This window comes from Mastigoproctus giganteus, chromosome 12, assembly GCF_048544385.1.
Source record: "Mastigoproctus giganteus isolate SK-2022 chromosome 12, ASM4854438v1, whole genome shotgun sequence".
NCBI lineage: Eukaryota > Metazoa > Arthropoda > Arachnida > Uropygi > Thelyphonidae > Mastigoproctus > Mastigoproctus giganteus.
The window spans coordinates 112,050,687-112,068,947 of NC_143586.1; the positions used below are offsets into that span (position 1 = coordinate 112,050,687).

Below are 18,261 nucleotides of genomic sequence, written 5' to 3' on the forward strand. Positions count from 1 at the left end.
GTGAATTAGGGTTGAACTTGAAAGTGTCTGCAATTCTGCCCAGACACGATAGGAGGGAGTATATGATGAGAGCCTTGTCGATCAATTCGGCCCTGGAGGGATTGTGCAAGGCTCAAGGGGTAGAATTTTTTTCAGCCTGGACTGTACTTGTTAACAGGAGAGATTGCTTCTACAGGGATGGGATACACTTAAATAGAAAGGGTGCAAGAATTTTTGCTGATGCTGTCGAGGCAGTGTTAGGTGGGTCGAAAAACTGCTAGTTGGGGGGGATACAAGGACTAATAGATTAACAGTAGCCACTGGCAGAGGTGGAAGTGATTCTCGCACTGCTTCTATTCAAATGAGCAGAAGTCTGAAAAACAAGATGCAGGATATTTCAGAGACTGCTGGTAGTCATTGCGTTACAAGTAAACACATGGGTTGTGTTAGGGTAGCTAAGAATAGAAACAGGTGCATGTATATCTGCGTGTACACCAATGCTAGGAGTTTGGTAAATAAATTTGATGAATTTGAGATATTGCTCAAAACATCAAAGGCAGATATTGTTGGGATATCAGAGACGTGGTGTCACACAGATATAAGTAATGCGGAACTGGAATTTGGGGAATACAATGTATATAGAAAGGATAGACAGGACAGGAGGGGAGGAGGGGTTATGCTATTAATTAAGAAACACATAAAGTCAAAGGAAGTGAAGCCAGTTGACTTCGATGGACAGGGCAGTGTCGAGTCAGTTTGGTGAGACATAAGCATAGGGAAATCAAAATTGAGAGTAGGAGTGTGCTATAGGCCTAATGACTCTGATGAGTATAATAATATATTGTACAGGGAAATAGAGTGGGCCAGTAAATCAGAGAGTCTTATAATGGGGGATTTTAATTTCCCAGATATTGACTGGAATTTGTGGGTTGGTCACTCGCACACTAGCAAGGCTTTCGTGGATTTATTGGATGATTGTTTTCTACATCAGCATGTTCGTGAGGCAACAAGAGGGAGCAATACTCTTGATCTGATTATCAGTAGTGATTCTTCATGCATTAAGAATCTTCAGATAAAGGAACCACTAGGTGGCAGTGATCACAGTGTGTTGAAGTGGTTTTTACTCAAGGAGGTAACTACCACCATTTTACTCAAGGAGGTAACTACCAGAGGTAAAGGGAAGGGTTTTTGTTTTCGTAAAGGGGACTATGATGGTCTGAGACAGTATTTAAATTCTATACAGTGGGACCAACTGATGATGTTACCAACAGCAACTCAAAATGGGAAGCATTCAAGGAACTAATCTTGGTGGCTCCCAGGCTTTACATACCAACTAAGAAATATTGTTCAAGGTTTAGGCCTAAATGGTTGTCAGATGGACTAATGAGACATGTGGCAGAGAAGAAAAATGCATGGGATACATACAAATTAATGGGTGACATGGAAGCCTATGATAGATATAAGTTGGTCTGTAACCAAGTCACAAAGGAGATTAGGCAGGCAAAGGCAGACTACGAAAAATCCTTGGCAAAGGATGCAAAGAAAAACAGAAAGGAGTTCTTTACATACTTGAACTCGAGAAGGAAAGGGATGAATCAGATTGGTCCACTGGATATTGATGGTTCAACCGTTGAGGATCCTGCTCACGTGGCTAACAATCTAAACGAGTATTTTGCATCTACATTCACGCATGAGGAGTTATTCAGGAAGGAGAATGATGTAGGTAAAGTAAACATTGGCAGTGAGCTGGATGATTTTGTAATAACTGAGAGGAAAGTGGAGGAGAGATTGTTGAGGATAAACATAAAAAAGGCACCTGGGGTGGATGGGATCTATCCAGTTATATTAAAGGAGGCAGCAAAGGAAGTATGCAAACCCCTAGCCATAATTATGAGAGCTTCGTTGGACTCAGGGGAGGTACCCATAGACTGGAGATGTGCAAATGTAACCCCAATTCACAAAGGAGGATCAAAGGCTGACACAAGTAATTATAGACCTGTTAGTTTAACTTCTGTTCCAGGTAAATTAATGGAGGCACTGGTTAAAGAAGCACTGCAGGATCATCTAGACAAGAATTCAGTTATAGCTCAGACGCAGCATGGTTTTGTTAAGGGCAGGTCTTGCCTGACCAATTTGATTGGATACTATGATGTAGTCACAAAAGAACTGGATGCAGGGAATAACTTTGATATTATATATTTGGATCTTAGAAAGGCTTTTGATACTGTTGCACATGGAAGACTGCTGCACAAATTGGAGCAGTGTGGCATTGGAGGCAAATTGCTGCTATGGATAAGGGGATGGTTGAGTGGCAGAAGACAGAGAGTGGTAATCAATGGACACTGCTCAACGTGGACTAATGTTATTAGTGGAGTTCCTCAAGGTTCAGTGTTGGGTCCATTGTTGTTTTCGGTGTTTATGAATGATATTGATGATGGGATATCAAGTTTAATGTCTAAGTTTGCAGATGATACAAAGGTGGGCAGGGTCGTTAAGGATACTACTGATGCTATGCTGCTGCAACAGGATCTGGAAAGGTTGAACAGATGGGCTGAGAGGTGGCAAATGAAGTTTAACATTGACAAATGTAAAGTACTACATATGGGTAACAGTAACCCCAGAGCAATGTATCAACTCTGCGGTACTACACTGACAGTGGTGGAGAATGAAAAGTACCTGGGGGTAATTGTGCAGGCAGATATGAAGTTCTCTGAGCAGTGCAGACGAGCTGCAAGAGTAGCTCATGGTGTCTTGTCAATGATATACAGGAATTTTTCTAGCAGGGATAAGGAGGTGATTATTCCCTTGTATAAGGCAATGGTTAGGCCACATCTTGAGTACTGTATACAGGTCTGGAGGCCTCATTTCAAGAAGGATGTAGAGCTGCTGGAACGGGTATAGAGAAGGGCAACAAGATTAGTAAATGGAACAAAGGGTTGCTCTTACGAAGAAAGGCTTAAGTTTTGCAAATTACAGAGTCTGGAGACTAGGCACCGGCGAGGTGATCTGATAGAGGTGTATAAGGCTTTGAATGGTTTGAGCATGCTCAATACCAATGGGATTCTTCATCTTTCTCAGAATAATCACCTCAGAGGGCATAAATTCAAATTGAGGAAGGACGGATGTCGGATAGATGTGCGGAAATTTGCCTTTGGCCAGCGGGTGGTTGGTTGGTGGAACCGACTTCCATCACTTGTTGTTGAAGTTGATAGCCTAAACAAATTTAAAGCTCAACTGGACAGGTATTTCGAACGAACGGAGGGGTGAAATGGGAGAGGGTTTTTTTTTTTTTTTTTTTTTGGCTGATGCTGAATAAGCTTGCTTTCTTGCATCATATGCCTCTACTAATGCTAATGCTAATGCTAATGCTAATACTAATGATTGAAGGAGAGTAATTGAAAAGGTGGAGTCATATACTTATCTGGGACAAGTTATTAGCTGTAATAATGATAAATGGCTAGAAGTCAAGAGAAGAATAAATTTTGGATGGATAGCATTCAAGAAATATAGTCACATACTGAAGAGCAATATCCCAGTTTGTCCGAAACGTAAAATAATGAACTCCCCACCGTATACAACCGTATACTCCCCACCGTGACTTATGGAAGTGAAACTTGGGCACTCACCAAAAGAATGGAAGAGAAGCTGAGAACTACACAGCGAAGAATGGAACGAATTATATTGGGAATCAGACTGTTAGATAAGAAGAGAAACACATGGATTAGGCAGCAAACTGAAGTAAAGGACATTCTTATCAAAACTAAAGAACTAAAATGGTCTTGGGCAGGACACATAGCTCGAAGACATGATGACAGATGGACTAAGAAAATAACAGAATGGTACCCAAGAGGAGCTAGAAGAAAACCTGGAAGACAAAGGCGGAGTTGGATAGATGAAATTCATGGGTTTGTGGGTAGTAAATGGATGGCCAGTGCTCAAAACAGAAGGAACTGGAAAGTTGCTGGAGAGGCCTTCATCCTGCAGTGGATTGAAAATGGCTGATGATGATGATGGTTCTTTAGGTCTAATTTATTTCTATCCTTTTTCCATGCTTTAAACATTGAGCTAAATACTTGCTCACTCATTGCATTTGAGTGAGGCAAAGCAAAAACAAAATTAATATTGTTTTTCTGTATTACGTGCTTCGTACGCATTTAAAATTTTTATCCAACGGTCTGTGGTATTTTTGAGGTCTTTTGTAGCAATATTTCTACGGAATGATTTCAACAGAACATATTCTTCATACAGCAAATCGATATTGATATCGGAAATTTTAAATAAAAAAAGTTTGTTGCCTGAGCCTTAAACCATTACAACGAAATAAAAAAGAAGTCAAGTAGATTGTAAAAGGTTACAAAGAAAGCATAATATAAATATTCTATAACCCTCTTTGTAAATAGGATAGAATGTCGTATTTGAGTCTTTAATTAAGGGTGGATTTCAACAACAACTTTATCGTCAATTAATTCCTTCTTCCTAAATAATCATCTCAACAGGGTGTTTTATGATTTCTGCTTTTTTCAAATGTTAAAACAGGAGTATTTTGGAAATTTCATTATACTTCCAAAAGGGGTGTAAACTGTGAAGCGTATGCTTTTCTTATAGCCGAAGAAACAAAAGAGAGAACGAAATGGATACACGACGTAAACAGGAAGAGATCAGAAACGGGTGAATTCCATCATTTGCTGGAGGACTTAGAACAAGATGAAAATCGTTTTAAAATATACCTAAGGACGAATAAAGAAGAATTTCGATTCCTACATAATCTAATACATAATAAAAAGGTCTAAAGTGCGCGTGCTGTGATGAACATGTGCTTGTAAGTGCTCCTGAAAGTTTGCATTTTCAAATGGTGTTGTCAAGCTTTTTTATGGTGACTATTCGTCTGCCTGGGGTCTAAACACATCGAGTGTCTCCATGTCTGATCTTGCAGCATCGACTCGTCAGATACAGGTAATTATTTATAATTTTTAGTTTCTTCCACATCTGACAAAGAAAGCCACTATCGCGGCTGCATTTGGACACGGTCAGCATAACACTCCCGCTGATTGATTCCTGCTTCGTGCTGAAAGCTATTCGCCCTAGGGCTCACGTGCTACGTGACCTTCTACCTGTTTATTCCGTTTACTTTAAAACTTGAATTTTCACTGATATTGAAAACCCCGCTCTGATACTTCATTTAAGCTAATTTCGGCATGAGTGAAGCTGCGTTGTGCACCCGATGTCTTAAGAAAGCAGATTTTTTTTTGTTTGCACTTCCTGTAAGCAGGTATGTCTTTGCGGACCATGTAGCCCATATTCCGACCTAAAGAAACTTGCAAAGAAGATTAAACTTTCTTGGAAATATGATGCATGCAAAATCAACAATTATCACAGCGAAAAAGTAGACGCGGTGATCCCTACCTCCACAATAAAACAGTCGGAAAAGACAGGTCCCATTGGTTAGGATGATTTGAGAACCCTTGTGAACCCAATTCAAGTCGCTGTTACGCAACTGGTAACCGGACTAGATCAGTTAAAAGAGGCTCACATGCGACTGACAGAGAACTTTGTCGCGAAACTGGAACATCAATATAAAATGAGAATGGAAACTGATTCAACCGTCACGATTGCGATGGACGCGTTTGTCAACAGTTCCGAAATTGTGATGTCCAGAGTCAACCTCATTGAGAAAGGATTTCTGAACGTCCAGGAGACCCCATCGGGTGTTATTTCGAAATTGGAATTCGACTGCAATATGATGAAAGTGAACCTTGCAGAACTAAAAGATAATGTCACATTTCTGCACCGGAGTAACAAAGACATTAAGCTTATTCTTCTCGACATCTTCAATAAGATCGAACTGAATAAGTCCAAGGATACGAGGGACATTACAAACCTTCTTAACGCGCAGGAACTCATTAAGATATATAAAAACGTTGAGAAGACGAGTATTGTGCTAGTTTGTCCTGATTGTAAAAGGAAATCTAGTCATTTTTCCCCCCACCATTCCCAGGAGAAATGATTCCGCTGAGGTCCCGATCGACACCGCTCATTGGGCCCAATCTACGTGTCTCCGACAGCCTACTTCAACTGACAAGAACGAACATTGTTCTTCCCAGGGACAACATCATACACATTCACAGGAAAAGACAACTGATGAATGCCATCCCACAAACAGGAGAATGGGATGTCACCCCCCACTCAGGAATAATATGTCACCATTCAAGAAACAAACGTTAAGAGCGAATAAGAATTATCAACGAAATGATAGATCTCCCTCCTCCTCCTGAGAAATTGCGACCGAACTCCTGACCTGTCATCCCTCATCACATCTATCACAGCAGGACAGAACCACCCATCCTCGCTCATCTCAGAAACAAAACCTATCCATCCAAGCTAAGTCGATGTGATACATATGCAGATGTCCTCAAATCCAATCATTCAACCGTCCAGACACCTGGGAAGAAAGCCCCAAGGCTACATATCCAGCCGCGCGCCCTTGGGGGTTGAGGAGACGCGACCAATTCCTGGCATCCAAATATCACCATTTAAGGTACTGGAGGCTCCATATCAACCAAATCGAATACAAGTACCCTCCCCAAAGAAAAAACATCCCGAAATCATCCATCTCACAGACACAACGAAGTAACAACCCAGCCAGAATATCCTAAGGAGATTATATTTTTCAAACGTAAGCAGAAATGCATAAAAAGCCCAGAAACCACACCAGAAAAGCTAAACTACCATATGAAGCCCACAGTCGGTACTGCTAACCCAACGAAAATTCATGGGATTTTAAAATCTCGACACATAACAGATCAATTTTTGTCACACGGCTTTCCCCACAGACATAGGTATAGAATGAAGACATAAGTATAGATGTAGAAGTTACTAGGCTTACCACCAAACAACCATACTATGCATCGTTCAAAATCACCTCTGCGGAATTTAACTATAAACTAATCAGCCTTGCTTCATCTTTGCCTGCCGGTGCGCTTGTGAAACATTTCTACCCTTCCAAGCGTCTCTCTACCGAGATGCAGTTTCCTGAACGGTATGAAACCATGACGAAGGAAAGGAAGAGCCGGCTCAGACCCACCGTCAAGTCTAAGAAAAGGGAGAAGTATTCAGATTATACTGTTCCGAACCTCTCCAAAGGTCCGAACAGCCTCATAGAAGCAAGTCAGCGACAAGAACACCTGCCACCGACCATATAACCAAATCGGATCTACAAGTACCCTCCCCAAAGAAAAACATCCCGAAATCATCCATCTCACCGCCACAACGAAGTAACAACCCAGCCTGAATATCCTAAGGAGGAACATATGAAGATTAAAGTGAGGATTACCTCCAGAACGAATCAAAGCCGATATTCGAAGGCCACCAGAGCTCCAACAAGGACATACATCAAAACTTCTATGATGTGCACTATTTTCTACCAAAACGCTAGAAGCCTGAGAAATAAGCTTGACACAATGGAAATTCTTCTCCTATCAAGGTTGTATGACGTGATTTGCATTACAGAGACTTGGCTCTCCATTAATGAAGAGGACTTCGCCTTCTCTCAGCCTGCATGTTTCTCTGGCATTTTTGCTTCAAGAGAGCGGAGGACTGGCGGCGGTGTAGGCATTCTCTTCAACACACTTTGAAGACAGAACTGTTTGAAGCTGCAAGAGTCTCACTCAGTGTCCAAGACAACAGACTTGACGTGTGCACAGTCTATATCCCCCACCTTCAGTTAAGAACACTATACAAGAGGTCTCTAATTGGATCATTAATCAATGGCACCCAAAAGCAACTTTACTTGTGTGTGAAGACCAATATTAGCTCAGACCAACACAGTCTTCACAGATTATTGTCCTCTAATCTGACTGCAGTAGGACTGACCCTCCAGAACTTTGCCCCCCCTAGAGGCACTAGCCAGTTAGACCTAATCTTTGCCACAGACTCCCTTATCTTAGACAGCCAGCCTGAAACAGCCTTCATGTCAGCCCACTTACAAGTAGCCCTCTGTCTCCCAATTGCTTCCAAGTCATCATGGCGACATCAGATACCAGTTAAGAAAACTGTGATTAGTCCTTCACTCCTTGATCCACAGAACTGTTGCTTTGCAGCATCCATCTTTCCTTGGGATGCCCTAAACCAATGTCATCCACAGCTCAGGCTGCACTTTCTTACCTACTGGCTGAATTCTATTGCTCGATCTGCAGCGTCAAAAACCGTGCCAATTTCTCGCTGGAGCAAACCATGGTGGAACCAACAACTCAGCCTCGAATTTCAGAATAAGCAAAAGCTTCATGCAAAATGGAAAACCACATCAGACCCGATAGGCAGGATAGCATACTCAAGAACCCATTCTCAGTTTAACAGATGTAAATCTAAAGCCATGAAAGCCTACATTAATAAAATACTCACGGTAGGGAAGACACCGTTTAAGGCAGGACATGATGAATTCCCTCAGCAAATTAATCCGATCGAATGGCTTGACTACATTACAAAATTCGAGCCCAGGTCTGCGTCAGACCGTAAGAACTTTCACAACAGTCGTCAGTGAGATACTGTCACATCCATCATCATTACAAAAGGAAAGCTCATCCAGGCCATCAATAGTATCCCACCGACATCATGTGCTGGATTTGATGGGATTCCACAATTTATCCTAAAGAGCATAAGTGTTTTCATCATAGATGCGCTTCTAGGAATCCTAAATGGAATTCTCAAAACTCAAAGTTTCCCAAAAGCCTGGAACCAATATATAGTTTGGGCAATTCCAAAAACACATGGAGCTACCTCAGTATCACAGTTCAGGCCAATTATGAAAGCGTCATGCATCCTCAAAGTTATGGAGAAGTGCTTTCTTCCCATTTTAACCAACCAGGTTCTCCCACACAATTCACAATTTATGCATTATGCACTAAAACGTAGGTCCACCATCACCAACCTGCTGGCAACTACTAACACCATTCTGGAAGCTCTGCATGATAGGGAGGAGATGGCAATTGTGTATCTAGATATCCAGTCTGCCTTCGACTGCATTGACGTCCAGCCCCTCATTCAGCTATGTGAAGGCGCCTCTGTAGCCAGGTGGAAAGGAGCAGCAGTGCGTAGCACACGCTTCTTGATTAAACCGGGGTTTGAGCCCATCACCACCAAATACAGAGGATGCGGAAAGGTCAGGGAATGACCACCGCATATCCCCGGAGCAATATGGCCTTAGTTGCTAATGCTCTTAAAACCCAAATAACAACATCAGCTATGTGAGGAGGGATACCACATTAAAGGAAATATCCTTGAATTCTTAAAGTTCTTTACCAGGGTTCTTTACCTGACAGTGAATAAAAAATCATTCACTAGGAAAATCAGTGTAGGTGTTCCCCAGGGTGGAGTTCTGTCTGGGCTCCTCTTTATTGCTGCCATTCACCCATTCCTATGCGAGGAAATGGATTTTCTCAGCTATGCAGATGATATAAAGCTCCTCTATCGGATCCATGGTACCAACCAACTTGAGACTGCTTCTGACACCATCAATAACAGCCTAAAAGCTCTAGTTACGTACTTAGCACAGTTCTATCTCCAGATTAACCCAAATAAATCTGCACAAATGGTGTTCTCACTCAAATCACACGCAACTCAACTACACTTGACAATCCATGGAACCTCCAGTAACCAAGCACAGAGATCTCGGGGTCATCTTTGTCCCTAAGCTCAGCTTTAAACACCATGTGGCAGATATTCTTTGTGTGTGTGCGATGTAAGGAGTGTAAGGAAATCAGGCGACAACTCAGCGTTGTTATGGGCCTATATGAGAGCTTGAAGGACAAGGTGGATGCCCTCGAAGGATCTAAATTAAGGGGCCCATCAAACTCTCAGCTGCCCACATCAACGCAAGAACTTGCACTTGGTCATCATGCAACACATCGGCAACCCCCAAGGCAGAATGCACTGGTCCCACAGGAACTAGTAGTAGTTGGTGACTCTATTGTCAGGGGAAACGGGGAACATGCTTTGTAAAAAGGATAGGTGGAACAGGACCAGGGTATGTCTGCCAGGGGGAAAAGTTGATGACGTTGTAGAGCGGATATCACATTTTAAGGGTACAAAAGGTGATATAGTTGTACACGTTGGCACTATTGATATTAAGAGTAGGAGACCGGCAGAATTACTTAACAAGTACAGGTCGCTGTTGAAAAAAAACCCGGAATTAAGGTTGAATTTGAAAGTGTCTGCAATTCTGCCCAGACAGGATAGAAGGGAGTATATGATGAGAGCCTTGTCGATAAATTCGGCTCTGGAAAGATTGTGCAAGGCTCAAGGGATAGAATTTTTTCATCCTGGTCTGTACTTGTTAACAGGAGAGACTGCTTCTACAGGGATGGGATACACTTAAATAGAAAGGGTACAAGAATATTTGCTGATGCTATCGAAGCAGTGTTAGGTGGGTCGGAAAACTGCTAGCTTGGGGGGATACAAGGACAAATAGTTTAACAGTAGCCGCAGGCAGAGGTGAAGGTGATTTTTGCACAACTTCTATTAGAATTCAAATTCAAAGTATTCAAAGAATTTTATTATTTTTTTGGCAGGCTCCAGGGTTCCCCTATTCGCCGCTGAAAGTAATCTATACATTGTGTACAATTTATAATGATTAATTATACACGAAAAGTACAATGATTAATTATACATGAAAAGTACAATGATTAATTATACATGAAAAGTACAATGATTAATTATAAATGAAAAGTACAATGATTAATTATACATGAAAAGTATAATGATTAATTATACATGAAAAGACTATTTACAGTGATGGTACATAAAACACTATATACAATGATGGTACATAAAAGTCTTTATACAATGATGGTACATAAAAAGACTATATACAATGATGATACATAAATAAATACTGGGCTTCGGAGTCCAGCAGACTGATCAATACATCAGGTAAGAGTAATCCAAAGAAACAGTCTAGCATTTTACTGAACCTCGGGAGTAAGAATTCTTTTCCTCCACTTTAACAGTTTCTCTGCATAGGTGGAGAAAGCAGTATAATATTCAGCACAGTTAACCAATCTTGGCAGTTCGGAGCAGTCAAATACATTTGTGAGAAGTTGAAAGTCCAGTCTTAAATCGTCGTACAGAGGACAATGAAAGACGAGATGCTCAACAGTTTCTTGAGCACCACAACTACAGAGAGGAGTGTTACTTAATCCTAGTGAGAACAATTTAAAGTTAAGACTTCCATGACCGGTATATAAAAACGTAACGTATAAACCACGATTGAACCAGTCCTGGTTTATGTCAAATTAAAAAAGGACAGATGTAGAATAGATGTGCAGAAATTTGCCTTTAGCTAGCGGGTGGTTAATTGCTGGAACAAACTTCCATCTGTCGCTGTGGAAGTTGATAGGTTGAATAAATTTAGGAGGAACTGGACAGGCGTTTGGAGGGAATGGTGTGATTTTTTTTTTTTTTGGCTGATGCTGCATACGCTCATACACTTCCTTTCTTGCATCACATGCCACTACTACTACTACTACTACTACTACTACTACTACTACAACGTCTACCGATCCAGATGGCTTGCCAAACAGCACCTCCTTCATGTCACAAAGTCCCAGTACACCATTCAATATATTTACCGGTTTCTTCAGCCAGTCATTACCTACAGATCTGAAATCTGGGCGTCGGCAGCAAAAACCATGCTAAAAACTATCTCATCTGATGAGTACTGGATTCTTCGGTGGGTGCTCTTCAAGCACAAGCTTCCACCCTTCACACATACTTCAGAAATGACAAAACTTCTAAACTACAGAAAAGTCTCAGACAACGGATGAAATCAGCACGCCAAGTTTTTTGCTGATTTGTAGTTGGAGAATCCCCACGAGACCCTTAAGAGCCCTCCCTCCCTCCCTTCTTTACAATCAGTGGCGTGGAGGCTCAGGAACAGCGACAGATTCCTGCCAATGGAGATGCTACAAAACCGTCCAAGGTATGGATGCTGACTACAAGGAATTCTTTGAGGACAAAGCCTATAGAAGATTTATCATCAGGGAGCAGCTCTCGTCGAGTAACTGTCACTGTTTTTCCTTGATTGGTTTGTTGATATTGTAAAAAAAAAAACTGCTTTCATTTGTTTTCAACTCATTTTTTTGTTGTTAGAGTTTTAGTTTGTTTCTATGTTAAACCCCTAGCATTTTTGCTGTTATGGGCATTGCATCAGGCATACATGTAAAATTTACTTATTTTCGCTGATTGCAATAAAGATATTATATAATTAAGGATGACATTCAGGGGCAAAGTACGCAATTTCGAAATTCAATGAGTGCTAAGGAAAAATTAGTTGTATGTTTAAGGTAAGTGGAAATACAGTAAGTTTAATTTTGAATCAAGATTTATTCTGTCAAAATACAAAACAAAATTTTTAAATTAAATTTAATAACAATAAAAAATACTTCTCAACGCTAAAAATTGTAGTTGTAACAAATTGTTAGGAGTTGTATTAATTGAAATGATCGACTTGTTCGTTCTCTAAATTTGTTAATGGTAATACTGTTGGTCTATTTTCCTCCTTTGGCCATCTTTGAGTTTGAGCGTCTGTGTGACTGGACATTTGCGGTGAGTATGCCGAGTATCTGGTCGAAGAGGAGGGTGCTTCGGAATAGGCAGAGGGGCAACGTTTTTGATGTTGGTTTTCGGATATCCTTACTTGTGCACTCAAAACAACATTACTTACTTGTAATTTTATTTTCGCTTGTTCAGTGAATGGTAACTGTTTCGTCATTTTCGACAAGCTCGAAAAAACAGTTTCATCCATTTCTGTTGTGTTTGCACGCTTCTCTTCATATTTTCTTTTTCTTATCATGGCACTTTCCTCTAGTATATTTACCATTTCTTGAATTGAATTAGGACGTTCTTCCCGTTTTCTTCTCCTGATAATTTGTAAACTCGATGAAATTTCTTCATTTTTATCAGACCTACTCTCGTTTTTGTTTTTTAGATATTTCAGGGTTTGCACAGACGCTTCTGTTGAGTTCTTGTTCCTTTGAATTATCCTGTCGTGAATTTTCTACATTTCGTCGTCATTCTCAGCGTCTTGTATATCGTCCTCATTGTTGGTTTCGTTGCTTTGAGTTTTCCTAATGTCTAAAAATGGTAAAAGAAATGACATTTGCAATTCGAATCTCCATGGAGGTATAATCTTAGCTGCATCTTCACTTCTCTTAGAACGACGCCCGTTGATTGCATTCAGGAAGCACCTTCGTATTTTTTCCCACCTACTTTTCACAGCTTCAGCTGTAAAAAAAATATGATTCCTACCAGGAAATAATATTGAGGTCTTTGTCTACACTTTTGAACTTATTTTGACAACATGATAAAATTAATATTCAAATTCTTAAAAGTAATTATTACAGGTATCGCAAAAAACTGAAGAGACACCATAAAAACTGTAGGTATAATGACTGTGAGATGACAGTGGACCTCCACCTTACGATATTAATCAGTTCCAGAGACATCATTTTATCGTGAAAATATCGTAACATATTGTTTTTTCGAAAATTCGTTCCAAGATCTCGGAAGTTGAAATTTTCGCTTATAACTAATCTATTTGTCTCTCTAAAAGGTCGTTTTAGTAATGGAAATTGTATTATTTTTATTTAAATTTATTTCGAATAGCATAACAAAGTGAAATAAGTAGGCGTTCTGTTAACACGATCACTGGTTAGCAAAATCAACCGCAGAATCGGTAGAATAAACTGGATAACTGGAATTGTGTGGGTTTTTACGTTATTATGTTGAAATGAGTTCACTGAAATCTTCAATCATATAAAAAAACAAATAAATTTTCTGAATATTCTCTTCATTCCTATTTTTTAAGCTTCGTAAACTTGTTACTCCTCCTGTTTTCCCTAATTAAATTCGCCGTTAACAGAATTAAAATTCAATTCGCAAACGCGATCACAATGATTGGCGCTTACTACATATCATATACTGAACGGTATTTTGTTAGGGAGAATCCATTGTAAAGCGGGAGTCCACTGTAGTATTTTTACAATCAAATAAAATTTATTCACAGTCTTTTCTTTTCAAGTTTTTGGCAACCGATAACTCTTTTCGGAGTCTAATTTCAGTTTCCGGTTAGGTTTCAGTACAGTTTGAAAAATAATGATCGATCTATGTGATACCATTTGACATAAGTTGGGACCCACTGCAATGCCAGAACCAAGCGAATGGCTTTGGAAAAAATCAGCAGCTAAATACAAGGAACTATGGAATTCCATAAACTGCAATGCTGCCATAGACAGAACACATATAAATATTCAATGCTCAATTAATGCAGGCTAAACATTTTACAATTATAGGGGAGCTCATTCTATTGTGCTGCTAGCACCTGTAGATCCTGAATATAAATTTATTGCAGTTCATGTAGGTTCGTATGGCCGAAACAGCGATGGAAGTGTTTTTGCAAACTCACACTTTGGAAAAAAAAAACTGGAGTCAAATCAACTCGCTGTTCCTGCTGCCATTCCCTTATTTGAAAATGGTGAGCCACAGCCACATGCCATTGTAGAAGATGAAGTATTTCCTTTAAAAACGTACTTGCTTCGACCCTATAGCCGAAATCGTTTAGGAGGAAATGAGGATAAGAAAATCTTCAATTACCGATTTGCAGAAAACGCTTTTGCAGAAAACGCTTTTGGCATTCTAACTGCTCGATGGAGAGTTTTTCTTAAGCCTTTCTAAATACAGCCCCAAACAGTGGATGAAGTGGTGCTAGCAGCATGCTGCCTTCACAATATGTTATGCAAGGAAAGAGAAATGCCTGTGGAAATAGAACCTTTACCACACAATGCCGGCCTACAGAATTTAGGTTTCCTTCGAATAAATGCTACAAGTGAAGCTTTCGAAATTCGAGAAGCATTTAAAGACTATTTTGTATCTCCTGCTGGTTCGGTACCATGGCAGCAAGCAAGATTTTTCGTTGTGGAAGAATTCAAAATTAAAAATTTAAACGACACCAAAATTCACAATAATATCCTATGATCTTTCACAATAACTTGAAAATGTTTATTTCCTAATTATATAGCCAATAAAGAAATAAAAATAAATTTACCTGTCATGTTGAAATCTGTTCCTATTTCGTGCCAAGCTTCTTGCCGCATATGTTGATCTCGATAATTTGGTGACCTAATATTATATAGCACTTCGTACAATCTCACTTTTTCTATTAGCATTTCCTCCATTTTTCTCTTGTCACCCGGATACGCCGGACAAAATTTCTGTTTAAACACAAAAATGTAAACTTCCGAAAAAGTCATACGGCCTTGTGGGCCGACGTGTTATCTTTTGAATGCAGCCAATAACAATTGTGCATCCCCGAGCAATTAACTGAATGGTAAATATAGCTCCCACACATCTGACGTATGATTTGTTTACATGTGAAGTCGTGTGAAGTGATAATAGTGTGTTTACGCCCTTCCTGATATTTTCCCAATGGGTTTTCTGCAGGTTGGGTAACGTCTGATCAATCAGATAGGTAGCCCTTTCCTTCTTGTCCACAAGCGTTATGTCCGGTCTGTTGTGCGGGATCGTCCTATCCGTTGTTATGGCGCGGTCCCAGTACAGCTTGTGGGTTTGGGTCTCTAGTATTGCCTGGGGTTCGTACTTTCTTTGATCAACTGGTATTTCTTTACTAGCTTCTGATGTATTATCCTGGCTACCTGGTCGTGTCTATGAGTGTACTCAGTCTGGGTGATCACCTTGCATCCCGCGGTGATGTGTTGGATCGTTTCGATGACACATGTCGACGATGGGCAGGTCGCATGTCATCGAACACTCTGGGCTCCTTGGCGATGTATTTTCTATAGTTCCTGGTGTTGATTACCTAGTCTTGGATGGCGAGCATGAATCCTTCAGTCTCGGGGAAGAGCGTCCCACTCGCGAGCCATGCATTGGAAGCAATTTTATCAATGTGATCTTGATGGAGATCATTGTAGTGTCTGCAATGGAGTGTCTTATCTGCCCATTTTTCTAGCTTCATTTGTACCTCCTGGTTGGGGGGGGCACTCCTCGCTTAGGTTGAGTGGGGTATACCGCTTCTTGTCTATCTTCCTGATGGCCTGGTGGAGTGCTGCGTGTTTCTGGAAGTAATCCTTCAGGTTAACTATCGCTGTCTTCTGTTGCTCAATGAGGGCTATCAGGCCGCTTACTCCTTCTTTTCGGGCAATTGTCAGTCTCTCCACGGCAGATTTTGGGTGGTGTTGGCGACTCTTTGTCATTGTCCTTGTCTTTCTCATGATATCCTCCAGTTCGGTGTTAGTTCAATCTATGACCCCGAAGGAGTATGTTAGAACTTGGACTGCATAAGTGTTTATGGCTTTAATTGTGTTCCCTCAGTTCAGCTTTGCTTTGCTTTCACCAGGCTTCTAAGTCTCTGATGGTATTTTTTGGTCAGGAGGCCTTAATTTTCTTGTGCTGTAACTGCTGATTCTGCATCATCCACAATTATTTTAGGCCTCTCTCTCTGCCATGGCTTCAATCTGTTTACCAGTCTGCAGCTGGTAGTTTCAGTTGACTAATTTTTCCTGGTGCAATCCGTGGGTCTTACATTTGTCTAGACCAATTTCCATCCTAATATCATTGCTGAAATCTTCAATGATCTGGAGTAGTTGCTGGTGGTGCTTCTCGGTTCCCGCGTAAAGCTTGATGTCATCCACGTATATCAGGTGGGTGAGGGTGTACAGGTTCTTCCTTCCTTCTTTATCCGTACTTGCTACTGTTGAGCATGGTGGACAGTGGGTTAAGTGCTAGACAGAACCACAATGGGCTCAGGGCATCTCCCTGAAAGATTCCTCTCCCGATGGGGATTGGCCTGGCTGTGATGTTTTCGACATTAATGGTGGTACTCCATTTCGTCATCGTTTCTCCTAGGAAATTTGTCACTATCGGATTGACTTTGTAGATGTTCAGCGCCTCTATTAGCCAGGTATGAGGCACGGAATCAATGTGGGCTGTGTTCATATTGCTGTGCTTCTTAGGCTTGCTTCATAACCACGACATCTATGGTTAATTGCCCCTTGTATCCTTTGCTCAGCCGCTTGGATCCTTTCTGCTTTTCGGCCATTATATTTTTGCTATTACCTTAGACATGTCATTCCAGTTGACTTTTTAGACTTCATTGTTAACATCCACTGCGACCCTAAAACCGAAAAAACTCGTTGTTGGAACCACCTGGTTCAACTCTGGCAAGATCGGTAGTCTTCTTCTTCTTCAAAAGGTATAGTCACAAGAAAATTTATTCCATCTGTGTCCTTTGCCTTACAAAAGTCTATTCTTAAATGGTTCAGTCCGAGTCTCCGCACTCTTTTTCTTCTAATTGGTCACTGTTCCCTTCGTGCTAAACCTGCTATGTTTAACCCGTCTGATTCACCCCTCTGTAACTGTGGCAGCCCAGAAAATTGGCAGCATGTTCTTTTCACATGTCCATATTACTTGGATCTTCGTCAGCCTCTGTCTACTCTGTCTCAACAATTTTCCCCAGGCAATGTGTCTTTTCTCTTAGACTCCAAAGGAAAATTTCATCTTCTGCAAGATTTTGCACTTAAAGCCTTTGCCAGACGTGGACAGCATCATCAGCAATCATCAGCAATGCCCCAACTTCAGGAACTACTCCTATTCCAGCTCTACCTCCAGTCCAGACCAACATTTCTATCATCGTCATCTCGTGATACCACCACTATCGTCACTACCAGCATTTTTTTTTAGCTCAAGTACCATCTTCATCATCATCTTGATGAAGATGATGAAGTGTATGACGCCGAGTGTGTCATCACTGTGTCCTCTTGACTTCTATTTCCTGTTAACCTCAGGCTGGTCCTGAGGTGTGTTCCACATCCTTACACTGGTGCAGGATGATTTTTTTTTTTTTTTTTTTTTACATTTTATTAACTTATTTTTATCTTTATTTTCACTGAATTTTATTTATTTTTATCTTTATTTTTACTGAATTTTATTTATTTTTATCTTTATTTTTACTGAATTTTATTTATTTTTTACTTATTTTTATCTTTATTTTTACTGAATTTTATTTATTTTTTACTTATTTTTATCTTTATTTTTACTGAATTTTATTTATTTTTTACTTATTTTTATCTTTAAATTTTCTGATTATTTTATTATTTTTTTTAAAAAAATTATTGTTAAAATTAACTTTATTTGCTCATATTTTGAAAGATTTCGACATTCAGTACGTGAGACTCGAGGTTTGCTGCTGTTCGCGCTCAGTTGTGGCCCACCTCCTCG

The 18,261-nt window shown here is 40.3% G+C and overlaps 1 protein-coding gene across 1 annotated transcript; it reads right to left on the reverse strand.

Annotated features, from left to right (window-relative positions):
- Positions 1-13,027: 13,027 nt before the first annotated feature.
- Positions 13,028-15,203, reverse strand: LOC150077344 (uncharacterized). Its single transcript, XM_090385864.1, has 2 exons — positions 15,074-15,203; positions 13,028-13,254 (listed from the first exon to the last, which is right to left on the reverse strand). Exons 1-2 carry the CDS (start codon positions 15,201-15,203, stop codon positions 13,028-13,030), a joined length of 357 nt encoding a protein of 118 aa, XP_090241990.1.
- Positions 15,204-18,261: the final 3,058 nt, after the last annotated feature.

What these genes read in the sequence shown, in the direction of transcription:
- LOC150077344 (XM_090385864.1), bottom strand. Translation starts at nt 15,203, where the DNA reads ATGGAGGAAATGCTAATAGAAAAAGTGAGATTGTACGAAGTGCTATAT. An exon ending in AACAGATTTCAACATGACAG is followed by an intron (nt 13,255 to 15,073) that starts GTAAATTTATTT and finishes TTTTTTTTACAG; the next exon opens with CTGAAGCTGTGAAAAGTAGG.